The 20,786-nt window shown below is 37.5% G+C and overlaps 1 protein-coding gene across 2 annotated transcripts in view; it reads right to left on the reverse strand.

Annotated features, from left to right (window-relative positions):
- The window catches only part of CNTNAP5 (contactin associated protein family member 5), a 282,878-nt gene that overhangs the window by 154,116 nt on the left and 107,976 nt on the right, over positions 1–20,786 (reverse strand). For both annotated transcript variants that reach the window (XM_068687419.1, XM_068687420.1), the window contains exon 5: positions 1,779–1,926. In XM_068687419.1, coding sequence (XP_068543520.1) covers positions 1,779–1,926 — 148 coding nt within the window. The remainder of the gene's footprint in view (positions 1–1,778; positions 1,927–20,786) is intronic.

The following is a 20,786-nucleotide window of genomic DNA, read 5'->3' on the forward strand; positions in this document are numbered from 1 at the left end:
CTCTACAACTATTTTTATTTCCAGTAACTGCAGGGTACAGGATAAAGAGGAAGACTTAGATGATATCAGCACAAGGAAACTCAGCCAGCAAGTCACTCTGAAGTCTTCTTTATATCACAGAAGATACAACCACAATCTGACATGGAGGTAGTGCCCATATAGTATTTCACGTGGAGAGCACCAAATCACATTCAGCTGAAAAAATTTCCATCTTCAGTTCCAGTTTTTATTTGCAGAAAGTCTATTTGGACTACATTTTTTATAGCAGAGGTTTGGTCACTGTAATGAAAGAAAGTTCCTTGGGAATAGATGATATAGCTGTTCTGGAATGATGACATCAAGGGCAGTTGGTTTTGATTTGCAGGTTTCAGTTTACACATCCACTGGTGGGAGTGAAAAAGATCTCTTGGCATAAGTAGCTACCTGTCCAGATCAGGACACTGCAGGTCTGTACTTAAATGAATAGTCCATAGTGCCTGAGCATCCAAGTAGATGGAGAAGCAGCATCTTAAAAAAAAAAAAAAAAGCTGAACGGAACTTCTGGATCAACGCAGACTATAGTCCTGGCCTTCACCTGGCTTCTATGATTCTATAACAAGATTCTACAGGCAAAACCACGTGAATTGTCTGTAAAGCCTAAGAGTGCTGATGAAGCCACTGAGAGTCCAGGAGTGTGCTCTCAATTCAGTGGAATCATGTGAATCAAAAGTTTTAAGACAATTGGCACTTTGATACAGCTCAGATGAATCCAGTAACTGTCCCAATTAGGAGTTTTTCCACTTTTTTATTTACAATCCCTTTTCTACACATCCGAGGAGGAGATAAGGACCTGATCTAAATAGGGAGATGTACAATTACAGTAGCATCACATGATGGTGATCTATGCCACACCACATTGAATTTCCTGGCCAAAGCTTGCAAATCCCCTCAACTCCCCAGTAAAATTTTACCTGTCTCCAGCAGTGTCTCTGAACACTATAAAGTCACATTTCAGAAATAAAACCACAGCCACCAGTGAAACAAATACTAGATTTGTGTTTCCTCATTTGTGCACTTGTCTTCATTTTATGCCTGGGAGCAACACTGGTTCTTTTTCTTTACTTCCATAGCCTTCCATGGTCGTAGGTCATATATCTGCAGTACACAGAGATAACTACACAGATGAAACACCCGCAGGTAACAGTGTTCATAAGCTGCTCCAAAGCCCACATGACAAAGTGTTACAGATAGTGTCTCAGAAGATATTCACCATATCTTGAAGAAAAGCATGGAAGAAAACTCCCATGCAAAAATGATAAAGCAGCAAAATTCTCTCTGAAGCTATGAAATCATCAGCCTCAAATAGAAATACTAGCTGCACAAGCTGCACCACTCTCCTCAACTAGATAACATGCCTTAAAAACAAAAATAAACTACTACATACTAAAAATACACTTAAGCAGATGGTAGTATCATTCCTAAATTAAACCCTATACAAAGATCCCAAGTAGCTCTGTGTCCTTCACTGGGGCAGGAGGTTCCACGTCATTAGACCACCTTGTGCTCACAAGCAGCAGCAGATCATTGTGTTGGGCTTAGCTCTGGGAAAGCTTCAGCAGCTGAGCTAGATGGGCTAGCACATCCCCATGCAGAAAGACAAGACAAGAAAGACTGAAAAAATAAATGACTACGTATTCCATGTTGCATTTTAATTCATACTCTGATGCATCCCTCCTGCAGCACTGACAGCACCAACAAAAGCTCTTTGAGAAAATGTGAGTTAGGACTTTGCCACTTACTATAGGAGCAGCCGAAGACCTCCACTCTCAGTCCTATCTGCCCACCGACATTCCACTTCAGAGGGACGAAGCGCAAGAATCGGGCTTTCATGGAGTGCAGGAGCTTGTGGTGAACCACACTGTCAGCATTGCTGTTCCCTGTGAAAACCTGGAACAACAGAAATCTTTGGTGAGCACTGAGTTCAGAATTAAGGATGTAAACTGCCATTCACCTCCCTGATTCTTGTTCTTACAAATTACCTAAAATTATTTTGATTGTTTTCTTCCAAGCGCTGTGCGTCTTCTGCAGTGAGAAAGGAAGGAGACAGCACACAAAGCATCTCAGCAGTGTGGAGGAACACATACAGGGTTGCAAAAGCAAATTGTAGATGGGATTACAGAAGATACCACAAGCATTTCTCCAAGCCCAGGATATTCCTAAGCACCACAATACTCCGCCAGCCTCTGACAAACCCACAGTCCCTTCAGTACAGCAAGGCTCAGTGTGCATTCAGTGTGCAAGGCTCATTGGTGCATTCAGGTCAGCAGAAAGAGGTGAACACAAGGCACTGAGATTGGAGAGAGCTTGGTAAGGCAAACAGGACATGTACACATGCAACAGAAAACTCAGCAAGACACAGGAAGAGATGAAAGCCTGAGTCAGGACACATGACAGTCAGCAGTTTGACAGCTTGCACTCATGAGAATTAAAGCCTGCACAAACAGTAATAATTAAACTTTCTTTTCTTGACTATTCGATTAATTGCTACAACTGCAAGCCAAAATTAATGGCCCTACTCAGAATTAACACTCAATAAAAGGAAATTCTCTCTTTGAATTTTTACTCAAATGTTCATTTTTTGCCAAGACATGTTGTTAAAAATTATAAAAATAAAAAATAAAAAATGAAGATCATGCATTTCTAAACCTAGTGTGTCACTGTTTTTTACAACTACATTCAATAAAAGTACTCTTGAACCTTTATAAGGCACAATACCTTGAAACCTTAACACACTTTTTTTCATTTCACCTTAAAAACACTGAACTGGAAAAAATCTCCTATAAGCGCTAAGCCTTATTTTCTGCTCAATCATTATTGCAAAAAATAGCATACTACTCAATCCCTAAAACATGGTTAGCAAGTGCATTTCATTGCTATTTTGCTCAGCTCTGAAGATGAATAATCTTACTGAAACAATCTCTACAACCCCAGCTACCTCAATAAAGTGAAGAACCCTTCAACACATGGGATTTGTTAGAAGCTTATCAGGCTGAAAAGGGTATATAATTCTGCTACAGAATCCCAATTGTCCCCAAAGCTTTGTTTATCCTGTATCTCTTATAATAAACTTTCTCTGCACAAGATCTTGTTTTCTACAAGGATTTTGTGATGGTTAACTAACCTCTTTCAGATTCAGCTATATTATATAATTAAAACCTTCTGGATGGGGATTCTTGCTGGTCTTAATTCAAAGTTAACCACATACAGAATTTCAGCAGCCATCGGATATGTTTTGAGAAGTGCCACAAGTAGCACTTCAAGATGTCCTGGGCTTACTCATACTGCTTTCTAGATGGCAGACAAATTCAAATTCCAGCAGAGATAATTTCAGAGTTTTTTTTTTCCCTTGTATTTCAAGTGAAATGATCTTATTCTTCTCAGTAATGAAACTGTCAGCAGAGAATAAATCTCACAGTCAGAGCTGTGGCAGCATTCACATTTTTATTATGACACTCACAGATATAATAAGGTGGACGGACGAACGGGAGTGTTGTTTGTATGTTTAGAAAGCTCATTTCCTGAAATCCTGTGATTATGTAAAAACCTCACCTTTCATAAAGGAAAAAAAAAAAAAAAAAAAAGGAAGAAGAAAGAAGAAAAGAGTGGGAGCAAAAAGTTTCGAGTCCTCCCAGTTGTGAAAGAAAAAAAAAACAACAAAAAAAAAACATAAAATGTAATGACTAGAATGCAAGCAAAAGGTGAAAATTAAGAGACAAAAGAAAAGGAACACCTTAATATAGCAGTACTGTGAAACAATTTCAGGGTCTGTGTTGCTTTTTTTCTCATAATCCTCTAATACTGTAGGGCTGTCAGTACTGCACATTGTATCACAGTCCACAAGCTAATAATTTTCTTGTTTATATGAAAAAGAAAACATTCTGGGAGACCATATTGAAAAGCATCGCACCTCTAGAAATACCTCCTTGCAATGAGGAAGTAATGGGAACTGGGTGATCTGTACCTACAGAGGGCAAACTGAGCAGTCCGCACATTTCTGCTGGTGAAGTGGGTAAGAACGTAGCCTGTGCTGACACAGTACCACTCAGTGACCAGTGGGCCCTTGTGGAAGTCATCCACATTTTCCATCTCTGGAAAATTGCAGAGATGTCTCACAACCACCCATAGTTGCTGCTAAGGGCTGTTCTGACATCCTTCTCACAGGTAAACCAGTAAGGAATATTATTATTATTATTATTATTATTATTATTATTATTATTATTATTATTATTCTATTTTATTATTATAATTATTTTATTCTATTTTATTATTATAATTATTTTATTCTATTTTATTTGATGTTGTTTGTTTGTTTTGCAAAGCTCATGCAAACCACACCCCCATGCACACCTCTCAGGAACATCACCACAGCTCACAGAGGCAGTCCCCTGCTCCAGGCAGATGGTGCGTGCAGCACGCTCCAGTGGCCTCTTGTGCAGTCAAAGGAGTCTTGTGCTTGTGCCAAGTAAAACTGAGGCAGCTGTACCCTGCTGTCTGTAAGCAGACCCAGGTGCTCACCCACAGGCACCTGTGCCAGCACATTTCTTTCACGACACCTCAAGGACAAGCCAGAATTGCCAACACCCATACTCCAACACAGTCACAATACAACCTGACACAGAGCTTTCTAAACATTCTTCCCATGCTAAACTAATTAAGTCAGTAAAAATAAACTCTACATAAAACAAATGCATCCTTTAGAGCAGTGTTTATCAAGCTTCTCTAATAACCAAAGAGCCACTGAAACTTTTGGCAAAAAAAAAAAAAAATCCACAGGCAACACATCGACCTGCACCTTTGAGCTGGTTTTGCATGCAGCCAGCACATCGCTGCTTGTTGCTAACTGCAGGGCATCACTGCGTATGCCTTTAGGATTGCTTTGATTTTTGCTTTCAACTCCCACTGCTCTACAGATCACCTTCCGATGTTTTATGGAGCACCTGTGGGCTGTAGACCATTGATTGAATAACACCAATTGCACAGATGGTCACTTGAAAACTCAGATCCACAGCTGACACAGAAATAATCTATCCATTAAAGAAGATGAAACAAGGATGCAGTACCAGATTTCTTAGCCCTGGTGGTTCAAATATTGATTAACAGTAAAGTTATTGGTGAAAACGGCAGAAATACTTCCTCTTGAGAAACAGCCTCTATTACAACTTGTTGCTGACAGGGATTAATTCACAGGAACAAAACGACAAACCAGCACAGAAAACAAAGCACCCACATGACATTTCCCATGCAACACAGTTGCTCCAGGAGGGAGCATAACACTGAAATCTCACAAGCCCTCTAAACACAGCAGACTGATGATTTACCTGGGAAATTTTGCTTCTGGCATTATATGGGGCTTATAAATCAAAAAGCTCCATTAGCACCAGATATTGCCACCAGCTTCTTGAAGGCAAAACACAGCCTGTTCCCCAGCACTAGTGGCTGTGAGGTTAACAGCTTGCCACGGGCTGGGCTGCCTCTCGGACCAAGCTTGTTTCATGATGCCTGGCTGCGTGGTGCCCCGCTGTGACACAGACTCTGGCACCGCAGTAATATTTTATGTGGCTTTTTAATGAGCCAGCACAGGCAGGTCCCACTCACATGAAGAGGCGACATAAGAACAGCTGCAGCGGTTCAGAGCAGGGTCTGGCCAGCCCAGTGCTCGGGTTATGCTGAAGGCGAATAAATATAATTCCAATTTAGTTCTGCATTAGCAATAACATATACGAAGAAGAAAACTTTCAAAAGATGTTCAAATCTCAAAGCTGCTGCTGATATCTGGAATTTGGAAGTGTAACTCCCTCAGGGAAAAAAGAAACAAACAAAAAAATACAAAGCAAATGATTTATTTTTTTTTATATACAACTTTTTCATTCATAAGGATCTCAAAAGCTGTTTAAGGGGTAGCTCAGGAAAATGTCGTGCAACTATGCTGAAATACAACAGTTGGTCAATAACCCTGCACACACACATTTGTTTCTCTACTTGATGTATTAATTCAGATCTACGCCAGATCATACCAGTGAAAGATCTAATATGCTCAACTTTAGGCTACCCTTTGACCAAACTCTCTCCAGGTTTAGACAGACAAGTAGAAATTTGGAGCAAGGAAATTGTCTGCTCATGAAAGCCTAATCAATTCAGAAGATAGCATCAGACTTGGGACTTTATCTCAGCCTCCCTGCATGCACACTGCACAGCAAACAGCATCTTATTTACAGATCTCCAGAAGGTGGCTCCCATAATGACTCTGCTGAATATATTTTGCTCTCCCACTTTGTTAGGCAGGTAATGGGATGGGTTCAAATTGTGTATGCAAGCAGCAACATAGGCCCAATCAGCCCTGAACAGCGAGCAGGCAGACCTGAGGTTAACTACCTTCTAGGGGAGATATTTTAGGATGTATTGAGTACTCTCATTTGTGCCAAAGTCACTCTGATGAACTGAGCTGAGAACAAAAAAAAATCAGATTATGAATGTGCAGAGGGCACATAACACAGATGTTAGCAATTTACAACATTTCAAACTCCACTGAAAGAAAATACAAGTACAGAAAAGAGCACTCCACCTTCAAATCTCATCCATGATATCGCAGTATGCTTCCTCCCCTGCCTGAAGAAATAAGGACAGGAGCACACTTCATTCAAGATATCCAGCAGCTTAGCAAAGGAGCCAAAGTGAGATAAAAAGTAGTCAAGCCTGTCATAAATCCCAAAACTGCAATACTTTGAGTAAAACAATGCCATTCTCCCTTTTAAACTTCCTTACTAGAATTAGAAAGATCACAAACTGGAAGGAGTTAGCACTGTGATGCAGAACATGCTTCCTGTTCCATTCCTCCCAGGACCTCCTCTAATATTTGAGTGTACGTGCACTTTAAACAAAGCATGAATTTCTAACTAAGAAACAAGAAAATCTGAAATAGGAAGGAGAAAACATTGCCTAGTTTTTCACATTTTCTAGGCTGAAATAAGCTCTGAGTCACAGATGGTTTTTATCTTCTCAAGAGATAACAGAATTTCAGTCCTACTCAAATCAATGTTACCTGAGATATAACTCTGCAGGACCACTGAGTATTACATCCCAGTTTTGGAGGGAAGTTGCAGTCATCTCTACCTGTATGTGTGGAAAGACACTAAATGGTACCACGAGGACACAATAAAGCCACAAACGCACCATATGGAAACTCAGTAGCCTTTGATTTTAATGGAATGCTACAGTATTTTCACAGAACAATTATACTGCATCACTGCCTGCTAGCAACACCTAGGGTCTAGACAGGTTATTGGTAGATAATGAGACTTTTTATAGAAATAAAAATTAAAGAATCCATTTAGTTTTTGCTGCAAAATGAAAGCAACTATCAGTTTTGGCAAGTCTGGAAACTTTCTTCACCTCAGCCTAGCCCCAAAACTTAAAAGCATACATGCAGATGTAAAAAAAAAAAAAAAAAAAAAAAAAAGCCTTGTACATTTCATCTTTTTTTATATACCATGCACATCAATAGTAAAAAATGTTTCTTCACAAATGTTTCTTCACTTATGTAATGGAAAACCCCTGCCCCACTTATCAAGCCATATCTTTTAACGTCATGGAGAAAAGCAATTAAATTGCTTTGCTGTTGTCTCAAGCACCCTGCGTCCAGATTGCGAGCCACTAAAAGTTTCAACCCACTTGGAAAGTGAGTTAAAAATGGGGGGTTCATGGCAGGTGGCAGGACCTGTCCCCTGGGAGTTAATCTCCTTCAGCATGTGGCCTTAAAACAAACATCCTTTTGCTATAAGTGGGGGCCAGACCATGGGGAGAAGGAAAGGATGACAAGGAGGACTGCATTTTAGGTCTTTTAGGTCTTTGTTTTCACCTAGGATGCAGTCACATTTGGCACACAAAATATAAGCTTCTGCACTGTGCTTTCTCACTTCTTTTTGTACAGATTTTTTTTTTTTTCTTCCAGAAAATTCAACTCAAATAATTTCTAAAACTGAAGTACACATTTTCTGCTTTATGGAATCAGTGTGAGCCTCTTCCACTGATTTCACAAGGTTACAGTCTGAGTGCAGAAGGACCCAGCTGCCAGCCTGCTCCAGCCCTCCAGGGGCTGGAGGCCCGAGTGGGAGTCAGGAGGGTTGGATGTATCCCTTGAGCATGTGTCCTCCAAGCATCTCTTCCTACTTCACAACCATCTTCCATGTTAATGTACCACATTCTTCATGACAAAAGGTGGCCAGTCATTTCCGGTTAACAATCCAACCTACTGTGCTGAGCTTCCTGCTTCCAGGCTCATGTTTTCCTTTCTAGGTTAAATACCATGACGCCAGGTAGTCTAAAGCCTGTCCTATCTTCAGAAAGAGCAGCCAATATTTTGCTTACATTTTGCTTTCTTCTTTCTTAATAGCTGCTTCATTTTCCTCCATGAAACACTCATCCTTCACAAGAATGTCAGAAGCAAGCTTTCCTGGCACAGTGTCTGAGCTGCTATTAGGGAGGAAGGGGGATAAGAGACACCTGTCAAAATTATCCTCCCGTAACAGAATGGCTGAGGAAATGAGTTACTCTGCCCATTCCTTCACCCTCAGTAAAAAGAAAGTAAGGAAAAAAAAAAGTCTGGTTTACAAAAAGGTAGTTTAATTTGGAGTTTTCTGTACATAGCACAGTGGTCCAAAGGAGAGAAAATACAATTACATAGCATGATTCATCCCACTTCATCGCTTCTTTAAGTAATCTGCAAAAGTGGGAAGGCTATTTGCCTCTGTCCTGCCCTGTTATGCTGAATGCACACCCTTGTCTCTAGTTAGTTACTTTCCAAATACAAGAACACATACTTTTAACAGTATCATTAGTGGACAACAGTAGTAGTAGGGCGATGGTTGGACCAGATGATCTTGAAGGTCTCTTCCAACCTTAATGATTCTATGATTATCCTCAGATAGATGACTGCAAAACACCAATCACATTTATATAAGGACACAGTTTATTGTCTTTGTGGGAAAAGTTAGTAGAACTGATCACAGAATTTCCAGTAAAAAAAAAAAAAAAAAGATACATTTTCTATATAAATATATGGCAAATATTTTGCAAGAGAAAATTTAAAAAAATCTGTAAAGAGTATCAGTTGAGACAATCTATGCAAATTTTGTTTTAGATAAGACTGTATCAATCCAGAAAACATCAGTTTAATGACAGTGACATTAAAAAAAAAAAAGAAACTTCTAAGGCTAGGCCCCTCCAGGATAAAAAGAAAAAAAATCTCCATAGACCAAAGAAAATGAAACAAAGTATTGCAAAACTTTTGTACTTTGTATTTTTATTTTTGTTTTTCTGTTTTGATTTAACCCTAGCAAATTTTAGTTTTTCTTCTTCTTTTGGTCAGCAGGACATCTCAAAATGTTGGATTTCTATGGTGGACTACACAGTCTGATTTTAAAACCAGGCTGAATTAGTCAAATTATTTAGGTAAATAAATAATTATTTAATTCACCAAATCCTCTTTTTTTTTTTTTTTTTTTTTGGAAATAATTACATCTTACAGAATAAATTTAATTCAAAGACTTTTTTTTTTTTTAAATAATTTAAGAAATAAAATAGAGATAGGAAAACTTCTGGGCATTTGTTCATCATTACACCCATATTGTTTAACCATTTGCACGCAACATGGCATAGTTTTGGTTGGCGTCCATCTGCTTTCAGAGTCTGCCAGACTATACCTTGGCATCAGCCAGAGACCATTCCCAATAGGCAGCTGGGTATGTTGATCTCTTTTGAAGAAAACAGAATTTACCAAATGGTAAATTATTTTAGGTACACCAGTGAGCCTCAGGAATATAAAATTGTTCCTTTCCTTTTCTATTTACTCATGTAGATGTAGCCCAAGTATCTTATCCAACTTGAAGCCAGGCAGGCAGCCCCTCCCAGCAATGGACCAAGTACAATTTTCTCACCCTTCTAAGGGGCTTTCTGAAAAGAAATGTGATGCTGCATCTCACATAAAGATGCATTTCATTGATGGAAAATTGATCCCCATCTCGAGTTTTTAGAATCATCTCTGTCTTTAGAGCACTTGGAGATGAAGCTGTTATTGCTGTTATTATCACCGATACATAAATTAATAATAATGGAAGCGAGAAGCAGCAAAATTAAACCCGTAAATTATAAGTCTAAGCTAAAAGTCGGCAGCTAATTCCTACTTCTGTTCAGCCCACTGTACTTTATCTTAAGGGCAATACTACATACAGATAGTATTTTAAGCTATATCATAGCAAAGGATAAATATTTCCCCAGTACCTTGACTAGATTAACCTTAGCCAACAGACTGAAACCGCTCTTTCCGCTGCCAATATTAATCACAGGTTTCAGCTGTTCTTTTGCATAAATCTCATAGAGACCTGCATGATTTGTATTAAATTAGTAGGATTAACAATGCAGTGAATGTGTTTGTATCTAGCAATGTTGGGGAACTCGGAGAACCTTCCCTGTACTTAGTTTCATCAAAGTGTGTTTAAATAGATGGCGCTGTACATGGTATTTCTCCGGTTATAATTTGCCATACTAATCCAGCAACATGACACCAGAGGGGTGTTAGTTATTCCACGCAACAGCGATCTCAGATGAATATTGTGATTCATTATCTTACACTATTCTCTGTTATGGAGTTTTATGGCATTTTCATTTGGATCAGTAAAGTAATATCCTGTGGAAGAGGACAAATAGGGAGCCTTGATTTTCTCCAGTGTGATATAATGCACTGAAATGCACATGCATACACATATTTTTAGACATACATCGACTTCTACATTTCTTTTTTCTCCTTTGAACAGGAGTAAGTTCACATCCCAGCCAAGATAACAGTCAACATCTCAAAAGGGCACTGCAGACTGATCTCACTATGCTGTTTACCTTAATCAAGATCTTCTCTCAGGAATGCCATCATCATAAGGTACACAAACATAAGGTTACTAATAATACTAACAATAGCAATTGTTTCTAAGGTCTGTTATGCTTTGGTTACAAAAATGCCATGTAGTTGAAAATTGGGAAAAAAAAATTGCACGTTATTTCTCTAGACTTTTTAACCAAGCCTTGCTAAACTGCAAATTCTGCTGTCAACAGACCATGAGTTACATCCTATGTTGGCATAAATCATTATAGCACCCTTTGCAGCAGTGAAACCATACTTGTGTACATTGACTGTAGTTTTGGCCAGGTGAATTATAGAGACTTCTTGCTTACAACAGGAGGGTTAAATCTAATTGACATAACTTCCTCCTATGAAACCATTACTGTAATGTTTGTAACATCCTACAGCTGACTCTTGTCATTCCACTTTTACATTAGGGTCTGTCACTAAACCACATTAATTAATCCCCAGGATGCTAAAGGAACTTAAAAAACCACCTTACATCTTCCTGAAACAGAATAAGATGAGCTTTTGCAATATCTCTGTGGGCATATGTAAAATAGCTTCCAAATGCATGTTTGCTCATTGACTTTCAACCACACATTTTATTAAGCCAACCACACCAAAAATCCTGAGCAGTAGGATCTGAAGATCATGACATTCTCTCAACTACAGCATGTAAAAAGGAACTTTATGATAGTGATCTAAGGAGGAGGTAGCCTGGCATTCTGACTCTGAAGCGTAAATTTTGCCTGCATACGCAAAAGGCCTGTAACTGTTGTTATGGTAGTGCATTAAATCAAGTCATGATACATTAAGCAGGTCCAAGATCAGAATAGGCCATAAATAAAAAGTACTTCATAACTTTTATTTTTGAAAATGGAAAGAGGAGAAGTATTGCTCAATGAGTTGGAAATTTCAGGACTTGTAAAAAATGTATTTCAAAGTGAGCACAATCACTGTGTTCCTGAATGTACAGGAAGGAATTTGGAAATTGTTTCATGGAACTAGAGGAGTTTCTATGCAACAGAGGTACATGTAAATAACTAAACTGGACTGAATTCTGATGAACTGTTTATTAGACCTTCAAAATGAACAGCATTCTTGTCCTTTTACCAAGGAAGATCATCCTAGAGAAACCATGTCTTTACATCCTTAACAGCAAGACATGCAATGCAGTTTTACAGACACACAGAAAAAAAATCACCAGTTTTTAAGCAATTGTACGTAGCGACCTATAGAAATGCAATGATTGCTGGTTGTTATCCTCTGCCAAACCCCTCCGCTTAAATAAAAGGCAGAAAAGATTCTGCTGTGGAAATATTCCTAAACCTTGCACTCCATGACACCAGGTTCAGGAGCCTCACACACAGTTTTAGAAAATATAAGAATATTAAGAAAATGAGTTAATTTCTGTATGGACCAACCATGCAACACTTATCTTAATGGATACATTTAAAGAAATCAAATTTGAGCTATGGTTTAAGTGAATGAAAACGCAGAATTATATTTTAAAACACAAATATAATGTCAATAATAATGTCTCTCAACACTAATTGGATAGTTCTTGTTTTTTCCTTCCCTTCCCCTCCTCCCCAATATTTTCTCTTACCAAACTTTTTGTAAACTGTCCTTTCTCCCTTCACTTCCATTCAATTTTTCTGTAAGTAATACCCAGATAAACACTTAAAAATAGAACCTTTAGGAGAAGTATCTCCTCAGGTACCAGTATTTCCCATTTAAATACAGAAAATGATGGGGGAGGAGGCAGGCAGGGTGGGAAGGTATGTGAAATCAATAGCTCCTTAACAAGTCCTTCTCCTGAGGTGTGAAATCTAACACACACAGCTTTTATATTCCTTGCTAATCTCCTCATCATAGATGAAAAAAAGGACCTATGAGCTGGATCCATGAAAGAGCTTACATTTTAGAACAAGAAATAGGAACACCTAACATTTTCTGAAAATACTAAGAGGAAGACACTGCATTTAACATTTTTACTGAAAGCGGTGTGAATAACTACACCTTGAAAAGTACCAAAGAAGGGGAGATAGAAATAAGTGTTTTAGATAATGCAACCCACAGAGAAGGAAATTATCCTATTACAGGATTTAGTCTCATAATTTCTGCATACTGTGACATGTTTACAATAAATGGTGGTAGGCTGTGTGTTCATTGTTTAGTCTTCGGTGAAGATGACCCCAACTTCTGCCAAACAGAAGAGTAGCCTGAAAATATAGAAATTTAGTGACTAATAAGGGCACTGATATGTCCTCATGTGCACCTGCATCAAAACTATGGTCTTATTCACATTTAAACTCCTCAAAGGTGTTTTTGTTGTTGTTGTTTGATTGATTTTGTTTTTGTTTTTTGGTAATTCCTCAGAGTTAATTTCAACAGAACAGCATCAATGAATACTTGAAAGCAACTGGTACACATGCTGAGAAAACAATAGTTATTTAGAAGACCACCAAATCAAAAGATGACTAAAAGAACATGCAGCAATTATGCAGACTTCCACATCTTTACTATGTGATATCCTCATATGGTCTCAGATCAGCATTCTGAGTCTTATTCCCCCGTTATCTTGGTCTTTATGTGACTTATTGAGGAATTAATTCATAAAAGTTCCTTATGAATTCCTCCACCAGAAGAAAAAAAAATAAAAAAAATGCACACAGAACACAGTAAACCACGGTCTCAGGATGTTAAGTCCCAATTAATCATAATGTAAGGATAACTAGGGTTACGTCAAAAATACATATGCTAATTGCAGAAGTCTAAAATAAGCTAGGTGAAAACCTTATTTGAATGAACAGCTTAGACGATATAACAGGAGCTTTGCGGAAAGTAGAACCTGGAGGAGGCAGAGTACAAATGACACAAGGATGGAGTGGGAAGCTCTGGTAAAAGAGAGGAGATAACTCCTCTCTTTTACAGGAATGGTTTTAAAAGGCTTTAAAGAATGGTTAGAACCAAGCAGGGACAATGAGGTACTACTGATCATTCTAAAATCTCTCTGAAGTTTCAAAGCACTAAAGCATGATATCTGGGTTATTAAGAACATGACCACGTGATGTTACCATTTCATACAATGGTAGATATGGTGATAAAGATCCATGAGGGGAGAAAACGGAGACCTCTGTTACCTTTGAACAGACAGGTTGTGACTTCAGCCCTGAATTTTAGAAAATAGAAACACACAACTGCTCAAGTTAGCAGCAAAGGTATCTAAAATGCAGACACATTGCTTAAGCAGCGCACAGGAGAAAACACTGCTATTGAGGAGGTACGCTGCAGCAGTGGCCACACCCCACCGAAGTTCAACAACATATTTAAAGTGCAGAGATACACACATGAAAATAAATAAATAAATAGAAATTAAGCTGCTCTTTAAAAGGAAGAGTTAGTACATAAAAATTATGACGTTATATGGAAATTAAAATCAACAAACAACAAGATAAGTTATTGTAGGCAGCAAGGAGATAATTTAAAATCCTCATATTAGAGACTGAAAATAAATACATATCACTTAATTTGAAAAATTAAAAATGAAAGAAATAAAAACAATCTGGCTAAACAAGAGAGAAAAGAGGCTACTGGAAGTAGAAGAGTTCCTTCTAGAGAAGGAGTCACAATTAAATGATAAAAATAGAGATCATGATCTTTTCTGTGCAGTTAATACCAAATACGAACATAAACGTAGGAATTCAAAAAATGATCAATCATTTGATATAAGACAAAAAAAAGTAATTAATAACTTGTAAAACAATGACAGAAGAAAAAAAAAGCCTGAAAAAGAGTCTGCAAGGCAGGCTTGAAAAAGACTGGTACAGCTGAGAAATTAAATAAATTCTTGACAGCAGATATCTGTAGGGCAAAACTCAAGGCAATTTCAACTCTAAACTCTTTCTTTTAGCGAAATGGGTGAGAAAAATCAAACTGCTGAGTTAACATGAACAGCAGCAATTCACCATGTTCTACTAATATTCTTCCACAAGGAAATTCAGTATAAAATTGACATACATATATATATTCATATCTATATCTATATATATATAAAACTGTTAGCTGTGGTGTCTATTCTATAATGAAAGTTGAGTTCATTACCAGAGAAACCAAATATGGTTCTACTTTTTTTTTTTTTTAAAGGGCATGTCTCTGTATCCACATACAAGTAAATCCATAAATCATTAAAATAATTAAAAAAAATATAATAAAGAAACATGCAAATCATTACAGAATGACTAAAAGACTTCCTGTATGTGTTTTTTTTTTTTCCTGAGTGAAGCCAAATCTCATAAATTTATTAGAAGTCTTCATCTGAATTAATTTATTGATAAGAATAGCATAACTGATATTAAGCAATCACACTTTCAAAAAGTTTTTTTATCAAAAATCACTGAAAAGCAAAAAGCAAGCAAACCAAGCAGGCATATGACCAAAGAGAGTCATATAATCCTTATTGTTAGCAATTTGTTAAAGAAAAGAAAGAAAAGTTGGGAAGAAAATATTCAGTGGATGCTAGGGTGTATCTAGTCTGATCTATATAGTATTTCTTAAATTTGTAAATGAACTATTTTTTTTTTTTTTAAAGGCAAAACATAGGAATAAGAAAACTTTATGTTAGCACGAAAATTGTTGGATTGTAAAAACAAAGACCAACTGTGAAAACCTACCTGCACAAGGATGTGATGATACTGAATGATTCAAGCAGTAAAATGGAAAAATGAATATAGTATCAGCAAACGTAAAGTACCACAGCACACAGACAAAATCATCCTCATCAAACACACACTAAAGTAGATTGTAAATCAGCTACTGCCATTCAGAAATCTTGAAGCCTTCTGAACTGCTGGGTGCCAGCATCACTTCTAGATCCAAATATGGCCAAAAAAACAATGAGGGGCTAGAAATTGTTAGAAAAACAACCAACCAACCAGAAAACATCAATATCATTATACATTTAACAGCGATGTGACTGCAACTTCAGAACTGTGAAGTCTCTCCATCTAAAACAGAACAAAACAAAAAGATAGACGAAAGAGCAACACAGCCAATGGTATAAAATGTTTTTGAAATGTGGAAAGATTAAACAGACTAAGATTTTTCAGTCTGAAGAAATGGTATCCAAAGTGGAATATGACACTGGGCTATAAAAAAATGAAAAACAGACATCACAGACATCAGAGGAGATTGAGGAAGTATTATCCATATTTACCAGTCAAACAACTAACATCACTTTCAGACAAATTGTGGACCCTAAGTTTTCTTAGGATTTCTGGACATGGTCTTTTCTAGTCAGATTTTATGTCCATCTATATTAAATGTCAAACCTACTGCTAAATTTCACAGATCTCTTCACCAATCCTCTAAAGAAAAAGCCAACAGAAACTACAAAAACTAATAAAATACATAAGCTCTTACATACAGATGGGTATATAGAGATTCATAACTATTCAGTGTCTCAAGGGCATTTACTGACAAGCATAAGAGCTGAAATACCTCAACTCCACTCCTTTTCCCTCAGTGAAGGAGATTAAGAAAATTTCTTATTTGGAGTTGGTGACATCTCATAGGAAATTTTGAGTTCCAATAAAAAAGCTAATTTTATTTCTGGAATATTTATTCATTGGCTTACTTTCCAACAACTATACTGAAAAGAACAATTCTGAAAAACAATAAAAAATTAATTTGATTTCAAACTTTCTCTTTGAAAAATGTCATTGAAAATGTTCCTTTCCCTTGAAAAATAAATGGTACTGACATGGGTAGTTTTTCAAGAGGAAAATTTATCTATAAATTGACTAGTCAGAACCTGGAATTATAACTGCAAAGTTATTTGAAAATCAAATACAGAGTTTGTACCGTAAGTCCATCAGTTCCCTTCCATTCCTGCAGAGCTGACCATCTTTACAAATTATATTATGTTTATGAAGCATTAGCAGTTACATGGGTGTATATCAAATAACCGAGAAAAAAAAAATTACTTGAAAAATTTTATATGGCTCTTACAAAGAACACATCAAAATATTTTGACTAGTTCTCAAGTTTTTATTATGCTTCTCCAAGGAGCAGATGAATGGTAGATACAAGACCAATAATCTCCACTTTTTGGTTTTCCAGGCAGGAACCTGTGGGTACCCTATATATTGCCCAATTTACAAGTGAATAAATCTTGTTTGCCTGCAGTTGCCCTTGACTAGATTGATGCAGCCAATCCCTACTAAGCTACAAAAGCATCCCCTTTAATACATCTAATTTATGTCTTTGTTCTGCCATGGCTTAGACAGGGCAAAATAAGCTCAGCTGCAACACAGCAATGATGAACAATTATTTATCTCCCCCTGTGTTGAAGCCAAAGGATTTTACAGCAGACACAGACAAGTGCCACACTCAGCAGCTCTGGAGGATTTGCTGTTCGCCTGCTGACTTTCTCCAAGGTTTGCAGTCCAAATGGTATTTCCAGTTCCAAATACAAACAGATGGAAAAGGGCACGGTGGGGAATACCCTGGTCTCCAGGCCTGAGAGCTCCCAGCCTTCCACAAGCCTGTGGTGATCAGAAACCAGACTGGCCAGGAAACATATGCGAGGGCTGCAGCTCCCACACCCTTCCTGATCCTGGCCAGCCAAAAGGGGATGCAGCAAGGCCCAATGGATGCGCTCTCTCCGGACACAGCTATCCCTACAGAGCTGCAACAGTCATATGAGCTTCTGCAAATATCTCATCAGGATGCTCTGATGATAGTCATTCTTTGTTTTTTTTTTTTCCTCAGTTTTATCATAAAGCCACATTTTGCCTGACATCACTCTGCTGTTCTGCAGATGAGGCACTCTTAAATGTTATTGATTGCTACTGATAGCTACCAAGGAAAAAGAAAACTAAACATTTTAAATAGATGAACTCTTTTTTTTCATTTTGATGTACCCTTATGGTTTATTTTTAAGGTCACTCCTGGTGTTAGTTTTAACCACAGTTGGGTCAAATATCACAAAGTATACACTTTCATACCAGAAAACATGTAGATCAGATCATGCTGAATAAAAACTTCAAGTATCTTAAGATGTTGTATATTTGTCCATTCTTGTTTATTCTACCTTTCCTTCCCTTTCACAAAATAACCCTGTGCATTATTTTTGAAGACTTCCTCCCCTCCCTTCTCCTAACCTTTTGTAAACAATTTGTAGAGTCAGCTTTCCTTGTTCATCTAGACTTCCTGCTGACATCCACGGCACTCTAGATTATACTGCAAAAGGAGACAAAAGGTCTAAGGAAAATAAACTAAATACATGCCTGTATAAGCCAAAGAATTGCAGAGGTGAAAGAGTTTGTTTGTTTTAAAAAAAAAAAAAAGGCAAAACTGAGAATGTTGAAAACCAGGATTTATATGATTCCATATCCACATAGCTCTCTATGATGGCCCAAGAAACTGGAAGGGGCTGTAATCATGACCTACTGTTTGCTATACTGGTATTCAAATAGCCGCTTGGATTCCTGGCAAGGTGCTAAGAGCAACATAAAAAATCCAGATGCTGTTTTTAGAAATAAGTAAAATTTTGAAACATCAGAGTGATGTGAGATATCTCCAGCTTTCCAACATGCAATTAAATACAAATGGTTTATTTCTAATACTCAGGTAGACACAGGCACGGATATCATAGGGGAGATCTATGGGACACTTTAAACATTCTCCAGAGATCTAGAAATCTTGAAGGTTAGGACTTTTGAAAGTCTCAGTTAAGTCTCTGGGAAAAAATAAAGAGGACATGAAAGTTTCTGAATAAAGGGATATGTGTTAAATAATTGGCTTCCCACCACCGATTTCTCCAAATGTAATATACCATTTCTTTTCTCAAAGAAGACATTGTTAGATGCTCCTAGCAGCCAGTTGTAGTGCTGTATCCACACCCACCTCTTCTTCCTGCCTGAGCGCGATGGATCAAGACTACTTTGAATCACCTAATTCTGTTCCCCACCATTTTTATTTTTTTTTCCTACTGTGATTATTTTACAAGGCAGTTTAATGAAATCTACAGATATTTGAATCTGCAAAGCAGAATAACTTTCAAGTAATTCCTGCACCATTTTCTCTATCCTACCAATGTCATCTTAATAAAATACACATCTACTATTGAACAATGCTTGCACCTCTTATTCACATGGGAGAGCTTTAGGACCTTACACTGCTAAGACCACCCCTGTGTTTCCTCCAGGTACCCTTTGTCTCTTTGGTACATTTTCAATCCTCAAATTCCAATCTGTTTGGACACCCACCCAACAGTGTGACCTATAGTAGTACGTGCAAACACATGCATCTTCGCATCCCCTTTCTGGGGATTTATGTATTCCCTAATGTTGAAAGACCCATAAGAATTAGGATAATTGACATTACTTCCTATGCATTCTTCTTTCTAATCTGGCAGAAAAATCATCTGGTCCCAGAAGCAGTTAATAATGCAACACTACAAAGTGATTTGTGTCTGTAATAATATATTTCCTCAATGCATCATGGGAAGAATGTATTTAATTGAATTACATAAACTGGATTATTTTTTTTTTTTGAGTTCTAGTCTTTTGATTATTTTTTTTCTCTGTTTACTTGTGCTTGTTAGTTTTAAATATTAGATGAAGGAAACAAACAAGAAAAAAATGAAATAAGGAAATGTTGAAATTGGAAAAAGAATACCAAGTTCCTATCTATTCAACCATCTATCCCAAATGATATGACAGCACACTGATGAGCATTTTACTCAAATACAGAAGCTAGAAGTCAGATTGCATTCTGCCAGGAATTTTAAGGGAAGATCCTTCCCCACAAAATGCTCCCATGTCCACGCACAAGACAAAAACTTGACTGCAGACATCTGTAGTAGGATGTAAAAATCGATCCCCTAACTCAAATTACAATCTACTTTTTTTTTTAAATAAACATCCACACCAGAGAATATTTTTTAAATGTCTCCTTACTTGGAAGTTACAAATTTCAGAACTAACCATTTTGGATGCTGTTTTGGAGTATAGATAACCTTTCTGATCCATTCCCTCAGCTCCAACAAGAGTAACTATCAGGCAGTGGAGTGAGGAGCTGTAGTTTGCCTCCAGTCCCAGTTTGCCTGCCACTTCTGCATCATTAGCAGCAATTGCTTCTAGAACAACGGTATACAGCCTATGCCAGCTGAAGGTACTTGCTAGTAAGTGCAGGAGTTTTGCAGCACTCAGGACACTGAAACTCATCTTAACATATAGATGGTAGAGACATCCTCTATTTGTATGTAGCCTCAGGAGTCACCAACACCTTGGGATTTGAAGTAACACAATATCAGGATTTGAAATTGACATTTCTTGATTTTAAGGAGAAGAAAATATACATTTTGCGAATGTTAATATACAGCCTCAGTTAGTGGGTCTCATAACTGCTTCCAGCCAAAAACATCCTAGTGACAATATCGTTTCTTAAATTTGCTACTGTCAGAAACTGCCCCACTACGAACTTGTCAAAATACAATTAATGTCAGCTTTGAATGGAGCCTCTTTAGGCTAAAACTATTGTAACAACCTATTAATAGTAACTACCTTTCTGTGGTTTTCTGCATTGCCTAAATATGTAAGGAGAATAGTAGTCTATATCAAGAGCTCCTAGAGGGACAGCCATTTCCCATACAAACTGCACTGTATTCTCCTCAGCTGGAATGACAGCCAAATATTGCAAAGGATCTGCAGCTTGCCCCAATCTCAGTTTCACAAATAACCTCCTGAGTGCTTATATGGATCTAACATATCCTTGGCATGGAATATGACCCAAACTAAACAAATCAAGGCACTGATAATGATTTGCAGAATAGTACAAGGAGGTTCCA

This window comes from Anas acuta, chromosome 6 (genome assembly GCF_963932015.1).
Source record: "Anas acuta chromosome 6, bAnaAcu1.1, whole genome shotgun sequence".
NCBI classification, from domain to species: Eukaryota; Metazoa; Chordata; class Aves; order Anseriformes; family Anatidae; genus Anas; species Anas acuta.